Raw genomic sequence first — 18532 nt, 5'->3', positions numbered from 1 at the left:
GAGAAGAACAAAACAGCAACGGAGCTTACAGACCAAGGACATTAGTGTCATGACACAACAATGACAGCTACATTTGGAAGGGTTTGAAATTAATCTCTGCTCTCTCTTTTCTCTAGCCATTTGAGGACCATCCCAGGACACAATAGATAAAGGCATATCATCGGTGGGTCACTGGATCCCTAAAGAAAACACAAAACCCTACTTTAAAAACAACAATTTGGTTTGTGGTTGAGTATCCATCATGGGATATCGAATTCACCACCATCTTGGGGGTGGAAGGCCTGTCTACATCCTACTACTCCCACTAGCTCTAGCCCTGCTGACCCTGTTGTCTGAGGCCCAGGGCCGTATGGATAGAGCCAGGACAGAGGAGGAAAGTAGAGCAGGGCTGTTGAGGAGGGTGAAGAGAGGCTGGGTATGGAACCAGTTCTTTGTGCTGGAGGAGTACACTGGACTGGAGCCGCTATACATCGGAAAGGTGAGTTGGCGCACACACACATGCATGAACACACACACACAAACACACTGAATAAATAAATGTGTTAACTGCATGTCACTTTGGATGAAAGCATCTGCTAAATGCCCACCATCATTACTATTGAACTGTTTTATGACAGCTCTCAACTTTTCAATCAATGTCGTTGTGGTCGGCTGGACGTGGTCTCTGATGGCTGCAGGGTTTATCATCATTGATAAAATGTTCAATCCACTTTAACACTTGAGTGGTCAAGGTATCCTCTTGTGCCAATGAATCTCTGTCTGCCTCCCAAATGGTACCCTATTCCCTATGTAGTGCACTACTTTTGGCGAGGGCCCATAGGGTTCCCATATGGCCATGGTCAAGAGTAATACACTATGTAGGGAATAGGGTGCCATTTGGGACACAGCCTTTGCCTATACAGTACATGCCACACTAGTTTCTATGGAGCAGTAGTGTGGATGAGTGTCTAGAGTATCTTTCGTTCCATTTACTTCACACTTTCCTTTTTGTCTGAGCCTATCTAACAAAGCAGAGGAAACCCTCTCAGTGTGAAAGGTGTCTAGCCAGGGGTTAAACTTTAGATTTGTAGATGGTGGAACTGTTCCAAAAAAGGACTGTATTCCATGTTCTATTCTTTTCTTTTACAGAAATCTTCTGAACCATCACCTTGTGACGTGAAACAATGAAGTAGTGAAACGTCACAAATTCAGTAAAGTCAAATAATAGCATAATATATTCATATTCAGTCTGTGTCCCAAATGGCACCCTATTCCCTATAGTGCTCTACTTTTGACCAGGGCCCATAGGGGTAAAGTAGGGTGCTTATTGAGAATCTACAGTATACAGAGACTGGGTTGTCACCTCGCCACACACACATGATAATTGTAACCATCGTCATGACAACAAAGGTGTGTGTGTGTGTGTGTGTGTGTGCTTCAAACGCACCTCAAAATACTTTCTAACCTCTGACCCCTAACCTCTGACCTGTGACCCCCACAGCTCCACTCAGACATGGACCTAGGGGATGGCTCAATCAAGTACATACTATCAGGAGATGGTGCGGGCACCACCTTCACCATTGACGACAGTACGGGGGACATCCATGCCATCAAGAGGCTGGACCGCGAGGTCAAGGCCCAGTACCTGCTGCGAGCCCAGGCCTGGAACAGACAGACAGATCGACCCTTAGAGCCCGAATCTGAGTTCATTGTCAAGATCCAGGACATCAATGATAATGAACCTAAGTTCCTGGATGGGCCCTACCAAGCCACCATACCTGAGATGTCAACCATAGGTGAGTCAGTAGAGATTGTAGTAGTCGGAGACATAGGCTGAGTCCTGATTCCCCACCCTTCTCCAAAAGTGTGCACTTGCACACTGTCTTGAATGGATTTTACAATAGTGGAAACTCCCTCAAGCAAATGGTTACACCAATGTTTTTAAATCCATGACAGTGTGCAAGTGCACATTGTGGGAGAATTGGCACATAAAGCCACAGTGTGCATCTAAAATGGCAGCCTATTCCCTATATAGTGCACTACATTTGGTCAGGACCATTTCAGAAACACAGCTAGAGAGTGTAGCTGGACGTCATGCTGCTGCCTCTAAATGTTTCATTCATTCATTCATGAACAGTCTTTGCATTAGTTTTAGTTCTAGTAGTTCAGTTAGCAAACTCTGTTTTTCTATTATACAGTATGTCTCTGTTGTGCTGGTTATTCACAGCAGTGTGTTTCTGTGAGTAGTGTACGTTGGGAAGGAGATGAGGATGTTTGGTTACGTGCACACAATAGCCAAGATAATTATGTCTTTGCAATATCGTCATTATGCCATCAAAATGATGTCTCTGCTTACACACTTCACCAGTGGAATACAATATTTATAAATCCACCAGTGAGTGCAGATACTTTGAGGCGGAACATAACTCCACAGTTACCCCTAATAGCCTACACCCATCGGCAACACTGAAGCAGTTTTATGCAGATGGAACAATCCTTTTTGTAAACAGACCTTGTTGAAATAACCATATAGAAACAGAATGAGTCATTCCAGTTGTGTGGAAATAATTTTGCTCACCAAGTCACTCTCTTTCTACTTCTCCCTTCCTCCCTCCTTCCCCAGGCACTGAGGTGATTCGGCTGACCGCTACAGACGCTGATGACCCTACATATGGTAACAGTGCCAGGGTGGTCTACAGCATCCTGCAAGGACAGCCATACTTCTCTGTGGAGCCCAAGACTGGTATGTAAGCACAGGGGAACCAACACCAAAAGTGTCCAAAACATCGTCAGACCTTGTTACGTTCTCCCCTCGGGTGTAGTTCATCTGAGGAGGAGACGTAAATGCCTGTGCCTGCGCACACAAGGTAAACTAGATGGATGGGGAAGAAATGTGGGGTGTCATGAACTAAAATAACCAGACAACATCCAGATCTCAAGATTAGCCCTCGGGGGACGTTTAGTAAGCTACTTAAAATATACAACGCCCATACAGAAACTGTACTGAAACAAAAATCTATCAAACAAACCAGGGAAGGTAAGAGAAGGCAATATTTGGGAACGGGGTCCAATTAATGAAAATAAACAAAAGGTCCCTCCTCTTCTACACACCTAAACCTTCCAATCACACTCTAACCCTAACCCACTTTCCTGCCTGTTTACCAAAAAATACAGGGGTGACACCCGCCCGGCTAACCTAGTGTATAAAACAATGGGTTATCTACGTGGGAATGTACACCCATGGGCAGATCTACCTTTCCCTTCTCCAGGACCTAGGTAGGGTGGAGTACATCAGGAGGACAGGCTGGAACACAAACAAAGATACATTAACACAGCCAAACAACAAGTGTCCTCTCCCCTCCTCTTCGAGCTCACACGGCAAACAGGTATACTCTCATCAATTAGCCACAGCTGCCAGGACTGCGGACCGAAGCCACGCCCACCATCGTCAGCCGCAACTCAGCCCAAATGTAATGCCCAGAACACACAAACACACTACACAGGAAAATGGGGAGAAAGAAAAACACGTCACACGTAACAGACCTGCATTAACAATAGTAGTTACAATGGATGTGCTTTAGTTATGTTAGTAGACTTCCATGTTTTGGCACAGAGATGAGGCACTCCCGTCTTCTCCTCAAGGAAACAAACACACACATAAAGGCTGAATGTAATACAATAGAGTTTGAACGTAAACTCATATGGCACATATAGACAGGGTTAAGAATACCCTCTTGTGGCTGCCAATGGTAACAACTGGCAAATCCAAAATGAATGGGCAAATACAGTAGCTACAGCAGAGTTCCCCAACTGGCGGCCAGCAAGCTGAATTTGGCCTGCGGTTGATTTTATTTGGCACACCAAGTTTTTATATTTGAGATTCTTCAAAGTAGCCACCCTTTGCCTTGATGACAGCTTTACACACTCTTGGCATTCTCTCAACCAGCTTCTCTTGGAATACATTTCCAACAGTTTTGAAGGAGTTCCCACATATGCTGAGCAGTTATTGGCTGCTTTTCCTTCACTCTGCGATCCAACTCATCCCAAACCCTCTCAATTGGGTTAAGGTCAGGTGATTGTGGAGGCCAGGTCATCTGATGCAGCACTCCATCACTCTCCTTCTTGGTCAAATAGCCATTACACAGCATGGAGGTGTGTTTTAGGTCATTGTCCTGTAGAAAAACAAATGATAGTCCCACTAAGCACAAACCAGATGGGATGGCGTATCGCTGCAGAATGCTGTGGTAGCCATGCTGGTTAAGTGTATCTTGAATTCTAAATGAATTCTAAATATACAGGAGACCATCTCACACTGAGAGGGTCTCCTGTATATTTATTGTTGGACATAAAGACTGTAAAAACACCAGCAAATCAGCTCCAAGTGATTTTTAATTTTGGAAATATGTTCAAAAGAATTCCCACACATAATGGAGACATACAGAGCATTAGGAAATTATTCAAACTCCTTCACTTTTTCCACATTTTGTTACGTTACAGCCTTATTCTAAAATGAATTTCCTCATCAATCTACACACAATACCCCATAATGACAAAGCGAAACAGATTTTGAGACATTTTTGCAAATGTATAAAAAATAAACAACAGAAATACCTTATTTACATAAGTATTCAGACCCTTTGCTATGTGACTCAAAATTGAGCTCAGGTGCATCCTGTTTCCATTGATCATCCTTTGAGATGTTTCTACAACTTGATTGGAGTCCACCTGTGGCAAATTCAACTTATTGGACATGATTTGGAAAAGCACACACCTGTATATACAGTGCTTTGCAAAAGTATTTATCCTCCTTAGCGTTTTTCCTATTTTATTGCATTACAACCTGTAATTTAAAATGATTTTTATTTGGATTCAATGTAATAGACATACACAAAATAGTTCAAATTGGTGAAGTGAAATGAAAAAATTACTTGTTTCAATAAATTCTAAAAAATAAATAACGGAAAAGTGGTGCGTGCATATGTATTCACCCCTTTCGCTATGAAACCCCTAAATAAGATCTGGTGCAACCAATTACCTTCAGAAGTCACATAATTAGTTAAATAACGTCCACCTGTGTGCAATCCAAGTGTCACATCATCTGTCACAAGATCTCAGTGTATATATACAGTCAGGGGAAAAAAGTATTTGATCCCCTGCTGATTTTGTACGTTTGCCCACTGACAAAGACATGATCAGTCTATAATTTTAATGGTAGGTTTATTTGAACAGTGAGAGACAGAATAACAACAACAACAAAAAAAGAAAAACGCATGTCAAAAATGTTATAAATTGATTTGCATTTTAATGAAGGAAATAAGTATTTGACCCCTCTGCAAAACATGTACTTGGTGTCAAAACCCTTGTTGGCAATCACAGAGGTCAGACGTTTCTTGTAGTTGGCCACCAGGTTTGCACACATCTCAGGAGGGATTTTGTTCCACTCCTCTTTGCAGATCTTCTCCAAGTCATTAAGGTTTCGAGGCTGATGTTTGGCAATTCGAACCTTCAGCTCCCTTCACAGATTTTCTATGGGATTAAGGTCTGGAGACTGGCTAGGCCACTCCAGGACCTTAATGTGCTTCTTCTTGAGCCACTCTTTTGTTGCCTTGGCCGTGTGTTTTGGGTCATTGTCATGCTGGAATACCCATCCACGACCCATTTTTAATGCCCTGGCTGAGGGAAGGAGGTTCTCACCCAAGATTTGATGGTCCATCGTCCCTTTGATGCGGTGAAGTTGTCCTGTCCCCTTAGCAGAAAAACACCCCCAAAGCATAATGTTTCCACCTCCATGTTTGACAGTGGGGATGGTGTTCTTGGGGTCATAGGCAGCATTCCTCCTCCTCCAAACACGGCGAGTTGAGTTGATGCCAAAGAGCTCGATTTTGGTCTCATCTGACCACAACACTTTCACCCAGTTCTCCTCTGAATCATTCAGATGTTCATTGGCAAACTTCAGACGGCCCTGTATATGTGCTTTCTTGAGCAGGGGGACCTTGCGGGCGCTGCAGGATTTCAGTCCTTCACGGCGTAGTGTGTTACCAATTGTTTTCTTGGTGACTATGGTCCCAGCTGCCTTGAGATCATATACAAGATCCTCCCGTGTAGTTCTGGGCTGATTCCTCACTGTTCTCATGATCATTGCAACTCCACGAGGTCAGATCTCCAAGATGGCGTAGCAGTGCGGTCGTGTACTCTGTGTGTGTGTCCGTGTAAATAGCCAGTTTTTTGTATTTTTCGTACATATTTCCCTATCACACTTTTCATCCTTTTACTAAATATACTTTCATGCAACCCGCCTCACTCAATGTGGAACGGATTCTATTATTGACTTACCTTTTATACATACATACATACATGTCATTTAGCAGACGCTCTTATCCAGAGCGACTTACATGAGCAATTAGGGTTAAGTGCCTTGCTCAAGGGCACATCGGCAGATTTTTCACCTAGTCGGCTCGGGGATTAGAACCAGCGACCTTTCGATAACTGGCGCAACGCTCTTAACCACTAAGCTACCTGCCGTCCAGATTCACTGGACCTTATGATCACTCAGCTGCACAGCTGACGCCTGCTGGACTGTTCCTTTACACGGTACCCTGTCCTGTTTATCTGTTTAGCCTCAGCCCAAACTTTCATCGCCATTACCAGCTGTTGTCTTAGCTCTCTCAAATAACACCTGTGATTACTTTATGCCTCTCTCCCATGTCAATATGCCTTCCCTATTGCTGTTCCAGTTAGTTCTTATTATACAATTTCACTGTAAAGCCCCAAGTCCCTCTCAAACTGCCTCAAATAGCTCCTTTGTTCCACCCCCCATACACGCGGAGACCGGCTCAATCGGTGCCTCCAGTGATGCTATCGCTTTCATTGTTACCCAACGCTTAGGTTTACCTCCACTGTACTCATATCCTTCCATATCCTTGTCTGTACATAATGCCCTGAATCTATTCTACAACGCCGAAAATCTGTCCCCTTTACTCTCTGTACCCAACGCACTAGAAGACCAGTTCTTAAAGCCTTTAGCCGTATCCTTATTCTAGTCCTCCTATGTTCCTCTGGTGATGTAGAGGTTAACCCAGGCCCTGCAGCCCCCAGTATCACTTCTACTCCCCAGGAGCTATCATTTGTTGACTTCTGTAACCGTAAAAGCATTGGTTTTTTGCATGTTAACGTCAGAAGCCTCCTCCCTAAGTTTGAGTTATTCACTGCGTTAGCACACTTCGCCAACCCTGATGTTCTAGCAGTGTCTGAATCCTAGCTTAGGCCACCAAAAACTCAGAAATGTCCATCCCCAACTACAACATTTTCCGTCTAGATTGAACTGCCAAAGGGGGCAGAGTTGCAATCTGATGTAGAGATCGCCTGCAGAGCTCTATCATACTATCCAGGTCTGTGCCCAAACAGTTTGAGCTCCTACTTCTAAAAATCCACCTTTCCAGAAATAAGTCTCTCACTGTTGCCGCTTGCTACAGACCCCACTCAGCCCCCAGCTGGGCCCTGGACACCATATGTGAATTGATTGCCCCCCATCTATCCTCAGTGTTCGTACTGCTTGGTGACCTAAACTGGGATATGCTTAACACCCCGGCCATCCTACAATCCAAACTAGATGCCCTCAATCTCACACAAATTATCAAGGAACCTACCAGGCACAACCCTAAATCCATAAACATGGGCACCCTTATAAATATCATCCTGACTAACTTACCCTCTAAATACACCTCCGCTGTCTTCAACCAGGATCTCAGCGATAACTGCCTTATTGCCTGCATCTGTAATGGGTCTGCGGTCAAACGACCACCCCTCATCACGGTCAAACTCTCCCTAAAACACTTTAGCTAGCAGGCCTTCCTAATTGACCTGGCCCAGGTATCCTGGATGGATGTCGATCTCATTCCGTCAGTAGAGGATGCCTGGTTGTTCTTTAAAAGTGCTTTCCTCTCAATCTTAAATAAGCATGCCCCATTCAAAAAATGCAGAACTAAGAACAGATATAGCCCCTGGTTCTCCTCAGACTTGACTGCCCTTGACCAGCACAAAAACATCCTGTGGCATACTGCATTAGCATTGAATAGCCCCCGCGGTATGCAACTTTTCAGGGAAGTTAGGAACCGATATACACAAGCAGTTAGAAAATCAAAGGCTAGCTTTTTCAAACAGAAATTTGCATCCTGTAGCACTAACTCCAAAACGTTTTGGGACACTGTAAAGTCCATGGAGAATAAGAGCACCACCTCCCAGCTGCCCACTGCACTGAGGCTAGGAAACACTATCACCACCGATAAATCTACAATAATCGAGAATTTCAACAAGCATTTTGCTACGGCTGGCAATGCTTTCCACCTGTCTACCAATACCCCGGTCACCAGCTCTGCACCCTCCGCTGCAACTTGCCCATGCCCCCCCCCCCCCCCCCCCCACGCTTCTCCTTCGCACAAATTCATACAGCTGATGTTCTGAAAGTGCTGCAACATCTGGACCCCTACAAATCATCTGGGCTAGACAATCTGGACCCTTTCTTTCTAAAATTAGCTGCCGAAATTGTCGCAACCCCTATTACTAGCCTGTTCAACCTCTCTTTCGTAACGTCTGAGATCCCCAGAGATTGGAAAGCTGCCGCGGTCATCCCGCTCTTCAAAGGGGGTGACAGTCTAGATCCAAACTGTTACAGACCTATATCCATCCTGCCCTGCCTTTCAAAAGTTTATGAAAGCCAAGTTAACAAACAGATCACCGACCATTTCAAATCACACCGTACATTCTCCGCTATGCAATCCGGTTTCCGAGCTGGTCATGGGTGCACCTCAGCCACGCTCAAGGTCCTAAACGATATTATAACCGCGCTCGATAATAGACAGTACTGTGCAGCCGTCTTCATCAACCTGGCCAAGGCTTTCGACTCTGTCAACCACCGCATTCTTATTGGCAGACTAAATAGCCTTGGTTTCTCAAATGACTGCCTCGCCTGGTTCACCAACTACTTCTCAGATAGAGTTCAATGTGTCAAATCGGAGGGCCTGTTGTCTGGACCTATGGCAGTCTCTATGGGGGTGCCACAGGGTTCAATTCTTGGGCCGACTCTTTTCTCTGTGTATATCAATGATGTCGCTCTTGCTGCTGGTGATTCTCAGATCCACCTCTACGCAGACGACACCAGTTTTTATACATCTGGCCCTTCATTGGACACTGTTAACAAACCTCCAAACGAGCTTCAATGCCATACAACACTCCTTCCGTAGCCTCCAACTGCTCTTAAATGCTAGTAAAACTAAATGCATGCTCTTCAATCGAACGCTGCTGGCACCCGCCCACCCGACTAGAATCACTACTCTCGACAGGTCTGACCTAGAGTATGTGGACAACTACAAATACCTAGGTGTCTGGTTAGACTGTAAACTCTCCTTCCAGACTGACATTAAGAATCTCCAAATCAAAGTTAAATCTAGAATCGGCTTCCTATTTCGCAATAAAGCCTCCTTCACTCATGCTGCCAAACATGCCCTCATAAAACTGACTATCCTACTGATCCTTGACTTCGGCGATGTCATTTACAAAATAGCCTCCAACACTCTACTCAGCAAATTGGATGTAGTCTATGACAGTGCCATCCGTTTTGTCACCAAAGCCCCATATACTACCCACCACTGTGACCTGTACGCTCTTGTTGGCTGGTCCTCACTACATATTTGCCAAACCCACTGGCTCCAGGCCATCTATAAATCACTGCTAGGCAAATCCCCTCCTTATCTTAGCTCATTGGTCACCATAGCAACACCCACCCGTATGCGCTCCAGCAGGTATATCTCACTGGTCATCCCCAAAGCCAACACCTCCTTTGGCCGCCATTCCTTCCAGTTCTCTGCTGCCAATGACTGGAACGAACTGCAAAAATCTCTGAAGCTGGAGACTCTTATCTCCCTCACTAACTTTAAGCATCAGTTCTCAGAGCACCTTACCGATCACTGCCCATCTGAAAATAGCCCACCCAACTACCTCATCCCCATATTGTTTGTTATTTATTTTGCTCACTTGCACCCCAGTATCTCTATTTGCACATCAACTCTTGCACAGCTATCATTCCAGTGTTAATATTAATTGTAATTATTTTGCACTATGGCCTATTTATTGCCTTACCTCCATAACTTGCTACATTTGCACACACTGTATATATATTTTCTGTTGTATTTTTGACTTTATGTTATGTTTACCCCATATGTAACTCTGTGTTGTTGTATTTATCGCACTGCTTTGCATTATCTTGGCCAGGTCGCAGTTGTAAATGAGAACTTGTTCTCAACTGGCTTACCTGGTTAAATAAAGGTGAAATAAAATAAAACGATCTTGCATGGAGCCCCAGGCCGAGGGAGATTGACAGTTATTTTGTGTTTCTTCCATTTCCGAATAGTCGCACCAACTGTTGTCACCTTCTCACCAAGCTGCTTGGCGATGGTCTTGCAGCCCATTCCAGCCTTGTGTAGGTCTACAATCTTGTCCCTGCCATCCTTGGAGAGCTCTTTGGTCTTGACCATGGTGGAGATTTGGGAATCTGATTGATTGCTTCTGTGGACAGGTGTCTTTTATACAAGTAACAAGCTGAGATTAGGAGCACTCCCTTTAAGAGTGTGCTCCTAATGTCAGCTCGTTACCTGTATAAAAGACACCTGGGAGCCAGAAATCTTTCTGATTGAGAGGGGGTCAAATACTTATTTCCCTCAATAAAATGCAAATCAATTTAGAATATTTTTTACATGCGTTTTTCTGGATATTTTTGTTATTCTGTCTCTCACTGTTCAAATAAACCTACCATTAAAATGATAGCCTGATAATTTCTTTGTCAGTGGGCAAACGTACAAAATCAGCATGGGTTGAAATATTTTTTTCCCTCACTGTACACCTGTTCTGAAAGGACCCAGAGTCTGCAACACCACTAAGCAAGGGGCACCACCAAGCAAGCGGCACCATGAAGACCAAGGAGCTCTCCAAACAGGTCAGGGACAAAGTTGTGGAGAAGTACAGATCAGGGTTGGGTTATAAAAAATATCAAAAACTTTGAACATCCCACGGAGCACCATTAAATCCATTATTAAAACATGGAAAGAATATGGCACCACAATAAACCTGACAAGAGAGGGCCGCACACCAAAACTCACAGACCAGGCAAGGAGGATATTAATCAGAGAAGCAACAAAGAGACCAAAGATAACCCTGAAGGAGCTGCAAAGCTCCACAGCGGAGATTGGAGTATCTGTCCATAGGACCACTTTAAGCCGTACACTCCACAGTGCTGGGGTTACGGAAGAGTGGCAAGAAAAAAGCCATTACTTAAAGAAAAAAATAAGCAAACACGTGGTGATTGCCAAAGGGAATGTGGGAGACTCCCAAAACATATGGAAGAAGGTGCTCTGGTCAGATGAGACTAAAATTGAGCTTTTTGGCCATCGCAAACCCAACACCTCTCATCACCCCATTAACACCATCCTCACAGTGAAGCTTGGTGGTAGCAGCAACATGCTGTGGGCATGTTTTTCATCGGCAGGGACTGGGAAACTGGTCAGAATTTAAGGATTGATGGATGGTGCTAAAAACAGGGAAATTCTTGGGGGAAACCTGTTTCAGTCTTCCAGAGATTTGAGACTGGGACAGAGGTTTACCTTCCAGCAGGACAATGACCCTATACAAACTGTGAAAGCAACACTCGAGTGGTTTAAGGGGAAACATTTAAATGTCTTGGAATGGCCTAGTCAAAGCCCAAACCTCAATCCAATTGAGATTCTGTGGTATGACTTAAAGATTGCTATACACCAGCGGAACCCATCCAACTTGTAGGAGCTGGAGCAGTTTTGCCTTGAAGAATGGGCAAAATTCCAAGTGGCTAGATGTGCCAAGCTTATAGAGACATACCCCAAGAGACTTAAAGCTGTAATTGCAATAAAACTAATATTGTGCATCTTCAAAGTGGTAGGCATGTTGTGTAAATCAAATGATACAAACCCCCACAAAATCCATTTTAATTCCAGGTTGTAAGGCAACAAAATAGGAAATATGCCAATGGGGGTGAATACTTTCGCAAGCCACTATGTAAGGTCCCACAGTTGACTGCATGTCAGAGCAAAAACCAAGCCATGATGTCGAAGGAATTGTCCGTAGAGCTCCGAGACAGGATTGTGTCGAGGCACAGATATGGATTGCAAAATATTTCTGCAGCATTGAATGTCCCCAATAACACAGTTTGGAACCACAAAGACTCATTCTAGAGCTGGCAGATCTGAGCAATCGGGGGAGAAGGGCCTTGGTAAGGGAGGTGACCAAGAACCCAATAGTCACTCTGTCAGAGTTCAAGAGTTCCTCTGTGGAGATGGGAGAACCTTCCAGAAGGACAACCATCTCTGCAGCACTTCACCAATCAGGCCTTTTGTGATAGAGTGGCCAGACGGAAGCCAATCCTTTAGTGAAAGTCACATGACAGCCCACTTGGTGTTTGCCAAAAGGCAGCTAAAGGACTCTCAGACCATGAGAAACAAGATTATCTGGTCTGATGAAACCAAGATTGAACTCTTTGGCCTGAATGCCAAGCCTCACGCTCATCACCTGGCCAATACCATCCCTACGGTGAAGCATGGTGGTGTCAGCATAATGCTGTGGGGATGTTCTTCAGCGGCAGGGACTGGGAGACTATTCAGGATCGAGGGAAAGATGAATGGAGCAAAGTACAGAGAGATCCTTGATGAAAACCTGCTCCAGAGCACTCAGGACCTCAGACTGGGGCGAAGGTTCATCTTCCAACAGGACAACGGCCCTAAGCACACAGCCAAGACAACGCAGGAGTGGCTTCGGGACAAGTTTCTGAATGTCCTTGAGTGGCCCAGCCAGAGCCCGGACTTGAACCCGATCGAACATCTCTGGAGAAACCTGAAAATTGTTGTGCGGCGACACTCCCCATCCAACCTGACAGAGCTTGAGATGATCTGCAAAGAAGAATGAGAGAAACTCCCCAAATGCATGTGTGCCAAGGTTGTAGCATCATACCCAAGAAGACACCAAGACACCAAGTCACTTGGCTCTGTCATATCCTCACATGGTCTCTCCTATCATTGCTACGCAGACGACACACAATTAATTTTCTCCTTTCCCTGATAACCAGGTGGCGAATCACATCTCTGCATGTCTGGCAGACATATCAGTGTGGATGTCGGAACACCACCTCAAGCTGAACCTCGGCAAGACGGAGCTGCTCTTCCTCCCGGGGAAGGACTGCCCGCTCCATGATCTCGCCATCATGGTTGACAACTCCATTGTGTCCTCCTCCCAGAGTGCAAATAACCTTGGCGTGACCCTGGACAACACCCTGTCGTTCTCCGCTAACATCAAAGTGGTGACCCGATCCTGCAGGTTCATGCTCTACAACATTCGCAGAGTACGACCCTACCTTACACAGAAAGCGGCACAGGTCCTAATCCAGGCGCTTGTCATCTCCCGTCTGGATTTCTGCAACTCGCTGTTGGCTGGGCTCCCTGCCTGTGCCATTAAACCCCTACAACTTATCCAGGACGCTCGTGTTCAACCTTCCCAAGTTCTCTCATGTCAACCCGCTCCTCACACTCCACTGGCTTCCAGTTGAAGCTCGCATCTACTACAAGACCATGGTGCTTGCCTACGGAGCTGTGAGGGGAACGGCACCTCCTTAACTTCAGGCTCTGGTCAGACCCTACACCCAAACGAGGGCACTATGTTCATCCACCTCTGGCCTGCTAGCTCCCCTACCTCTACGGAAGCACAGTTCCTGCTCAGCCCAGTCAAAGCTATTCGCTGCTCTGGCACCCCAATGGTGGAACAAGCTCCCCCACAACGCCAGGACAGCGGAGTCACTGACCACCTTCCGGAGACACTTGAAATCCTACCTCTTTAAGGAATACCTGGAATAGTATAAAGTAATCCTTCTTCCCTCACCCCTGATACAAAAAATAAATAGTAAATAAATACATAAATTAAAAAGAAATTGGTGGTTGTCCCACTGGCTATCATAAGTTGAATGCACCAATTTGTAAGTCGCTCTGGATAAGAGCGTCTGCTAAATGATGTAAAATTTAAAATAAAATAAAAAAGACAATGCTGTAATCGCTGCCAAAGGTGCTTAAACAAAGTACTGAATAAAGGATCTGAATACTTATGTAAATGTGATATTTATTTTTATTTATTTTTATACATTTGCAAAAAACATCTAAAAAGCTGTTTTTGCTTTGTAATTATGGGGTATTGTGTGTATTTTGTTGTGGGAAAAAAAACAATTTAATACATTTTAGAATAATGCTGTAACGTAACAAAATGTGGAAAAAGTGAAGAGGTCTGAATACTTTCCGAATGCACTGTATATGTGATCGAATACAAATGTAAGCAAGATTTGAAATTATTATGTTTTAGTCTAATGTTATATTTTTTTGGCCTTCTTGTGGTCAATTTGCAGTCTACAAATTATTTGTAATTATGTTCTGGCCTCCTGACCATCCGCTCAAGAAAAAATTCCCCGCAGTTGAATCTAGTTGATGATCCCTGAGCTACAATATAACGTTCTGACTTCATTCATTAAAAGAAGACGCTGGCTGCTACCGAAATGGCACTCCCCTATTCCCTTGTGCACTATAGGGCTCAGCTAAAAATAAATTGCACTACATTGTTATAGGGTGCCATTTTGGGCGCAGACTAAGACATATCCCTAATCTGCCTGACGACCCGTCATCTACTACACTGCTAACCCTCCCATCACACCATTTGTAATTGTGACCTCTCTCTCCTCTCACCCCCGCCTCTCTCTCTCTCTGTCTCTCTCTCTGTCTGTCTCTCTCTCTCTGTCCCCCCAGGCGTGGTGCGTGTGTCTCTGGCGGGCATGGACCGAGAGGTCAGAGAGAACTATTCCGTCATCATCCAGGCCAAGGACATGGGAGGCCAGCTAGGGGGTCTGGCTGGAACCACCATCGTTAACATCACCCTCAGTGACGTCAACGATAACCCACCCATGTTTGATCAGAGTAAGAAGCAGAGCCTCCTCTCTTCTCCTGGGTCTGGTCTACTTAGTTCATTGACTCTATATGAGCCAGAAAAAATGGGAGCGGGATGTCTCGCTTCCTCTTCCATCTCTGCTGTCCTCTTGCTCTTTCTCTCCAGCGCTCGCCACCACTTCATCAACAGCCTCCCTTGTCCATCTCCTTCAGACCATGCTCTCGCTCTCCTCCCTCCTCATCATCATCTTTGGCCACCAGTCAGTCACCATCCCGTTAACCCTCCCCACTCTCACATTACTCTTTCTGTCCTCATCATCCCTCCATCTACCCCCCTCCCCAACACTCTCGCTGCTCTCCCTCTTTCCATCCCTCCTCGGCCACCAGTTGCCCATGCCCCCACCCCCCTCTTTCTCTCTGTCTCTTTGATTGGCCCCATTCCTGCTCTCCACATTACCGTTCAATGAGACATCAGCAGGTCATCTCTCTCATCTGTCTATCCTCGGCCATCCCCTAGCTGTCTGCCTGACTGGTGGCCTTGTCTCTTCCTCTCTCTCCCCCCTTATTTCCCTCTTGCCCCCTTCTCTTCTCTCCAATTAGTCACATCGCTTAAGTGAGACTTTAATACATTGTGAGGAGCTTCAGGTGCACTTGTCTGACAACCATAATGTGTGACCGTTTCAGTTCGGACAGAAGGAGTACGGCAAATTGGGAACCACTGTCACCCCTGTTTTTGAAAAGAGGTTAAATTCTTGAAATGAATTCTCGTTGAACCATAAGACAATATAACCCAATTTACGAACCGTTTCTCAGAGTGAACCAATTTGTGCTCAACGGTCTGTGGTCTCTCCTTCTAATATCCTGGTGTAATTAGAAACATTTGGCACCCTCTAGAGGAAGAATGGGCAAACACATGTTATAACAATACTTCATCAACTAAAGAAATGTATTTAACTCTCTCTCTCTCCACTCTCTCCTTGCCCTTCTCAGAGCTGTATCAGATGAGTGTTCTGGAGTCGGCTCCGGTGGGGTCTGTTGTGGGTCGTATCCGGGCGAAGGATCGTGACATTGGCATCAACGCAGAGATGAGGTACAGCATCATCGACGGAGACGGGAGGGACACCTTCGACATCAGCACAGACCCCACCAACCTGTTTGGCATCATCACCATCAAAAAGGTACAGAGGGTAGACATCAATGAAAGGTTACGTCAATGAAAACACACACACACACAGCAGTAAATGACTAGAATGTAAATGTAATAAGTCACATTTAACTCAATTTAATTTAGAATAATTATTTGCTGATCTTCTCCTTGTGGATTATTTCTCAACACACCTATAAACCTCTCCTTGTTTAGTGGAGGTGCCTAAATGCACAGAAACCTCCACAACCTCTTTATTTAACTATTTATATGAATTATACCTATGATACAACGTACCTACTAATGCGGTAAACATGTCTCTCTCCCCTCTAGCCTCTGAACTTTGAGAGCAAAGCAAGTTACACTCTGAAGATAGAAGGAGCCAACACACACCCGGACCACCATTTCCTGGACAAGGGCCCGTTCAGCCATGTCACCATTGTTCACATCAGCGTAGAGGATATAGACGAGCCCCCAGAGTTTGTCTCTGCTGCGTATTACATAGAGGTCTCTGAAGAAGCAGAGATCGGCACAGTGTTCAAGACGGTCTCTGCCAGAGACCCTGATGCTGCCAATAACTCCATCAGGTGAGGATAGCGTTAACAACAAAATAACACCCAAAATGTTTTAACCAATGTCATGTAATGTCATCTTCTGGCCAGATGGTGTCAGTATGATATTGGAGTGTACAAGGCTGTGTTCAAAAACCATTGAGGTGATGTGACAGTGACAGCTCTGAGTGATAGACAATGGGCTATGCGATTTTAGTTAATTGGAGATGAGGATGGTGTTAATGATGATGATCTGGCGTTTTTAAGGACCCTAATCAGTCAAAGCGTACTGGATTGTGTGGTATTAGGAGACTTTCTCATTGTTTTCAATTATGCAGAGTGTGTTTACCTCACTCACAGAGCAGATGTTGTGTTAGAGTTGAGTGTAGTTTCACTGTGCATCCCAAATGGCACCCTATTCTTTATATAGTTCATTACTTTCAGTCAAATGTTATATCTGTTTGGGCTTCTTGAGGTCAATTTGCAGCGATTTACAATTTCCCTGACCATCCGCTCAAGAAGAAGATAATTGACTTTATGTTTTGTTTTACCCCATATATAACTCTGTGTTGTTGTTTTTATCACACTGCTTTGCTTTATCTTGGCCAGGTCGCAGTTGTAAATGAGAACTTGTTCTCAACTGGCTTACCTGGATAAATAAAGGTGAAAAAATAAAATAAAAAATAATAATAAAAAATTGTCTCGCGGCTGAATCTAGGGCTGGGAAATACACTAAGGGTCACGGGCTCATCTGAAACTGCTACTTCTCAACATTCACATGAGAACTTGAGACTAAACATTTTTGGATTGTCAGATTTGAAAATCTTTCAATATGCTCATTTCAACTGGAGCCACATACACTACCTTACCAAAAGTATGTGGACACCTGCTCGTCGAACATCTCATTCCAAAATCATGGAATGGTCCCCCCTTTGCTGCTAAAACAGCCTCCACTCTTCTGGGAAGGCTTTCCACTAGATGTCGGTGTGTACCAATTCATACCAAAGGTGTTCGATGGGGTTGAGGTCAGGGCTCTGTGCAGGCCAGTCAAGTTCTTCCACACCGATCTCGACAAACAATTTCTGTATGGACCTCGCTTTGTGCATGGGGGCATTGTCATGCTGAAACAGGAAAGGGCCTTCCCCAAACTGTTGCCACAAAGTTGGAAGCACAGAATCATCTAGAATGTAACTGTATGCTGTAGCATTAAGATTTCCCTTCACTGAAACTAAGGGGTCTAGCCCCAGACCATTAATCCTCCTCCACCAAACTTTACAGTTGGCACTATGCATAGGGATAGGTAGTGTTCTCCTGGCATCCGCCAAACACAGATTTGTCCGTCGGCCTGCCAGATGGTGACGCGTTATTCATAACTCCAGAGAACACGTTTCCACTGCTCCAGAGTCCAATGGCGGCGAGCTTTACACCACTCCAGCCGACGCTTGGCATTGCGCATGGCGATCTTAGGCTTGTGTTCGGCTGCTCGGCCATGGAAACCCATTTCATGTAGCTCCCAACAAACAGTTCTTGTGCTGATGTTGGTTCCAGAGGCAGTTTGGAACTGGGTTGTGAGTGTTGCAACCGAGGACAGACGATTTGTTGTTGTTGCTCCTAGACGTTTCCACTTCACAATAACAACACTTACAGTTGACCAGGGCAGTTCTAGCAGGGCAGACATTTGACAAATGGACTTGTTGGAAAGATGGTATCCTGTGACGGTGCAACTTTGATAGTCACTGAGCTCTTCAATAAGGACATTCTAGTGGCAATGTTTGTCTATGGAGATTGCAAAGCTGTGTGCTCGATTTCTATACACCTGTCAGCAACGGGTGTGGCTGAAATAGCCGAATCCACTAATTTGAAGG

At 44.9% G+C, this 18532-nt stretch overlaps 1 protein-coding gene across 1 annotated transcript; it reads left to right on the top strand.

Moving 5' to 3' along the window:
• Window positions 1-241: 241 nt before the first annotated feature.
• Window positions 242-16707, top strand: LOC311124590 (cadherin-20-like; the record flags this gene model as incomplete). Its single annotated transcript, XM_084198705.1, has 6 exons — window positions 242-478; window positions 1481-1775; window positions 2603-2722; window positions 14835-15002; window positions 15963-16150; window positions 16450-16707. The coding sequence occupies 6 exons, from the start codon at window positions 242-244 to the stop codon at window positions 16705-16707; spliced, it is 1266 nt and encodes a 421-aa protein (XP_084054831.1).
• Window positions 16708-18532: the final 1825 nt, after the last annotated feature.

This window comes from Coregonus lavaretus (assembly GCF_964263955.1).
Source record: "Coregonus lavaretus genome assembly, contig: HAP1_SCAFFOLD_5044, whole genome shotgun sequence".
Taxonomy (NCBI): Eukaryota; Metazoa; Chordata; class Actinopteri; order Salmoniformes; family Salmonidae; genus Coregonus; species Coregonus lavaretus.
This window is presented reverse-complemented; position numbering and strand designations above follow the sequence as displayed.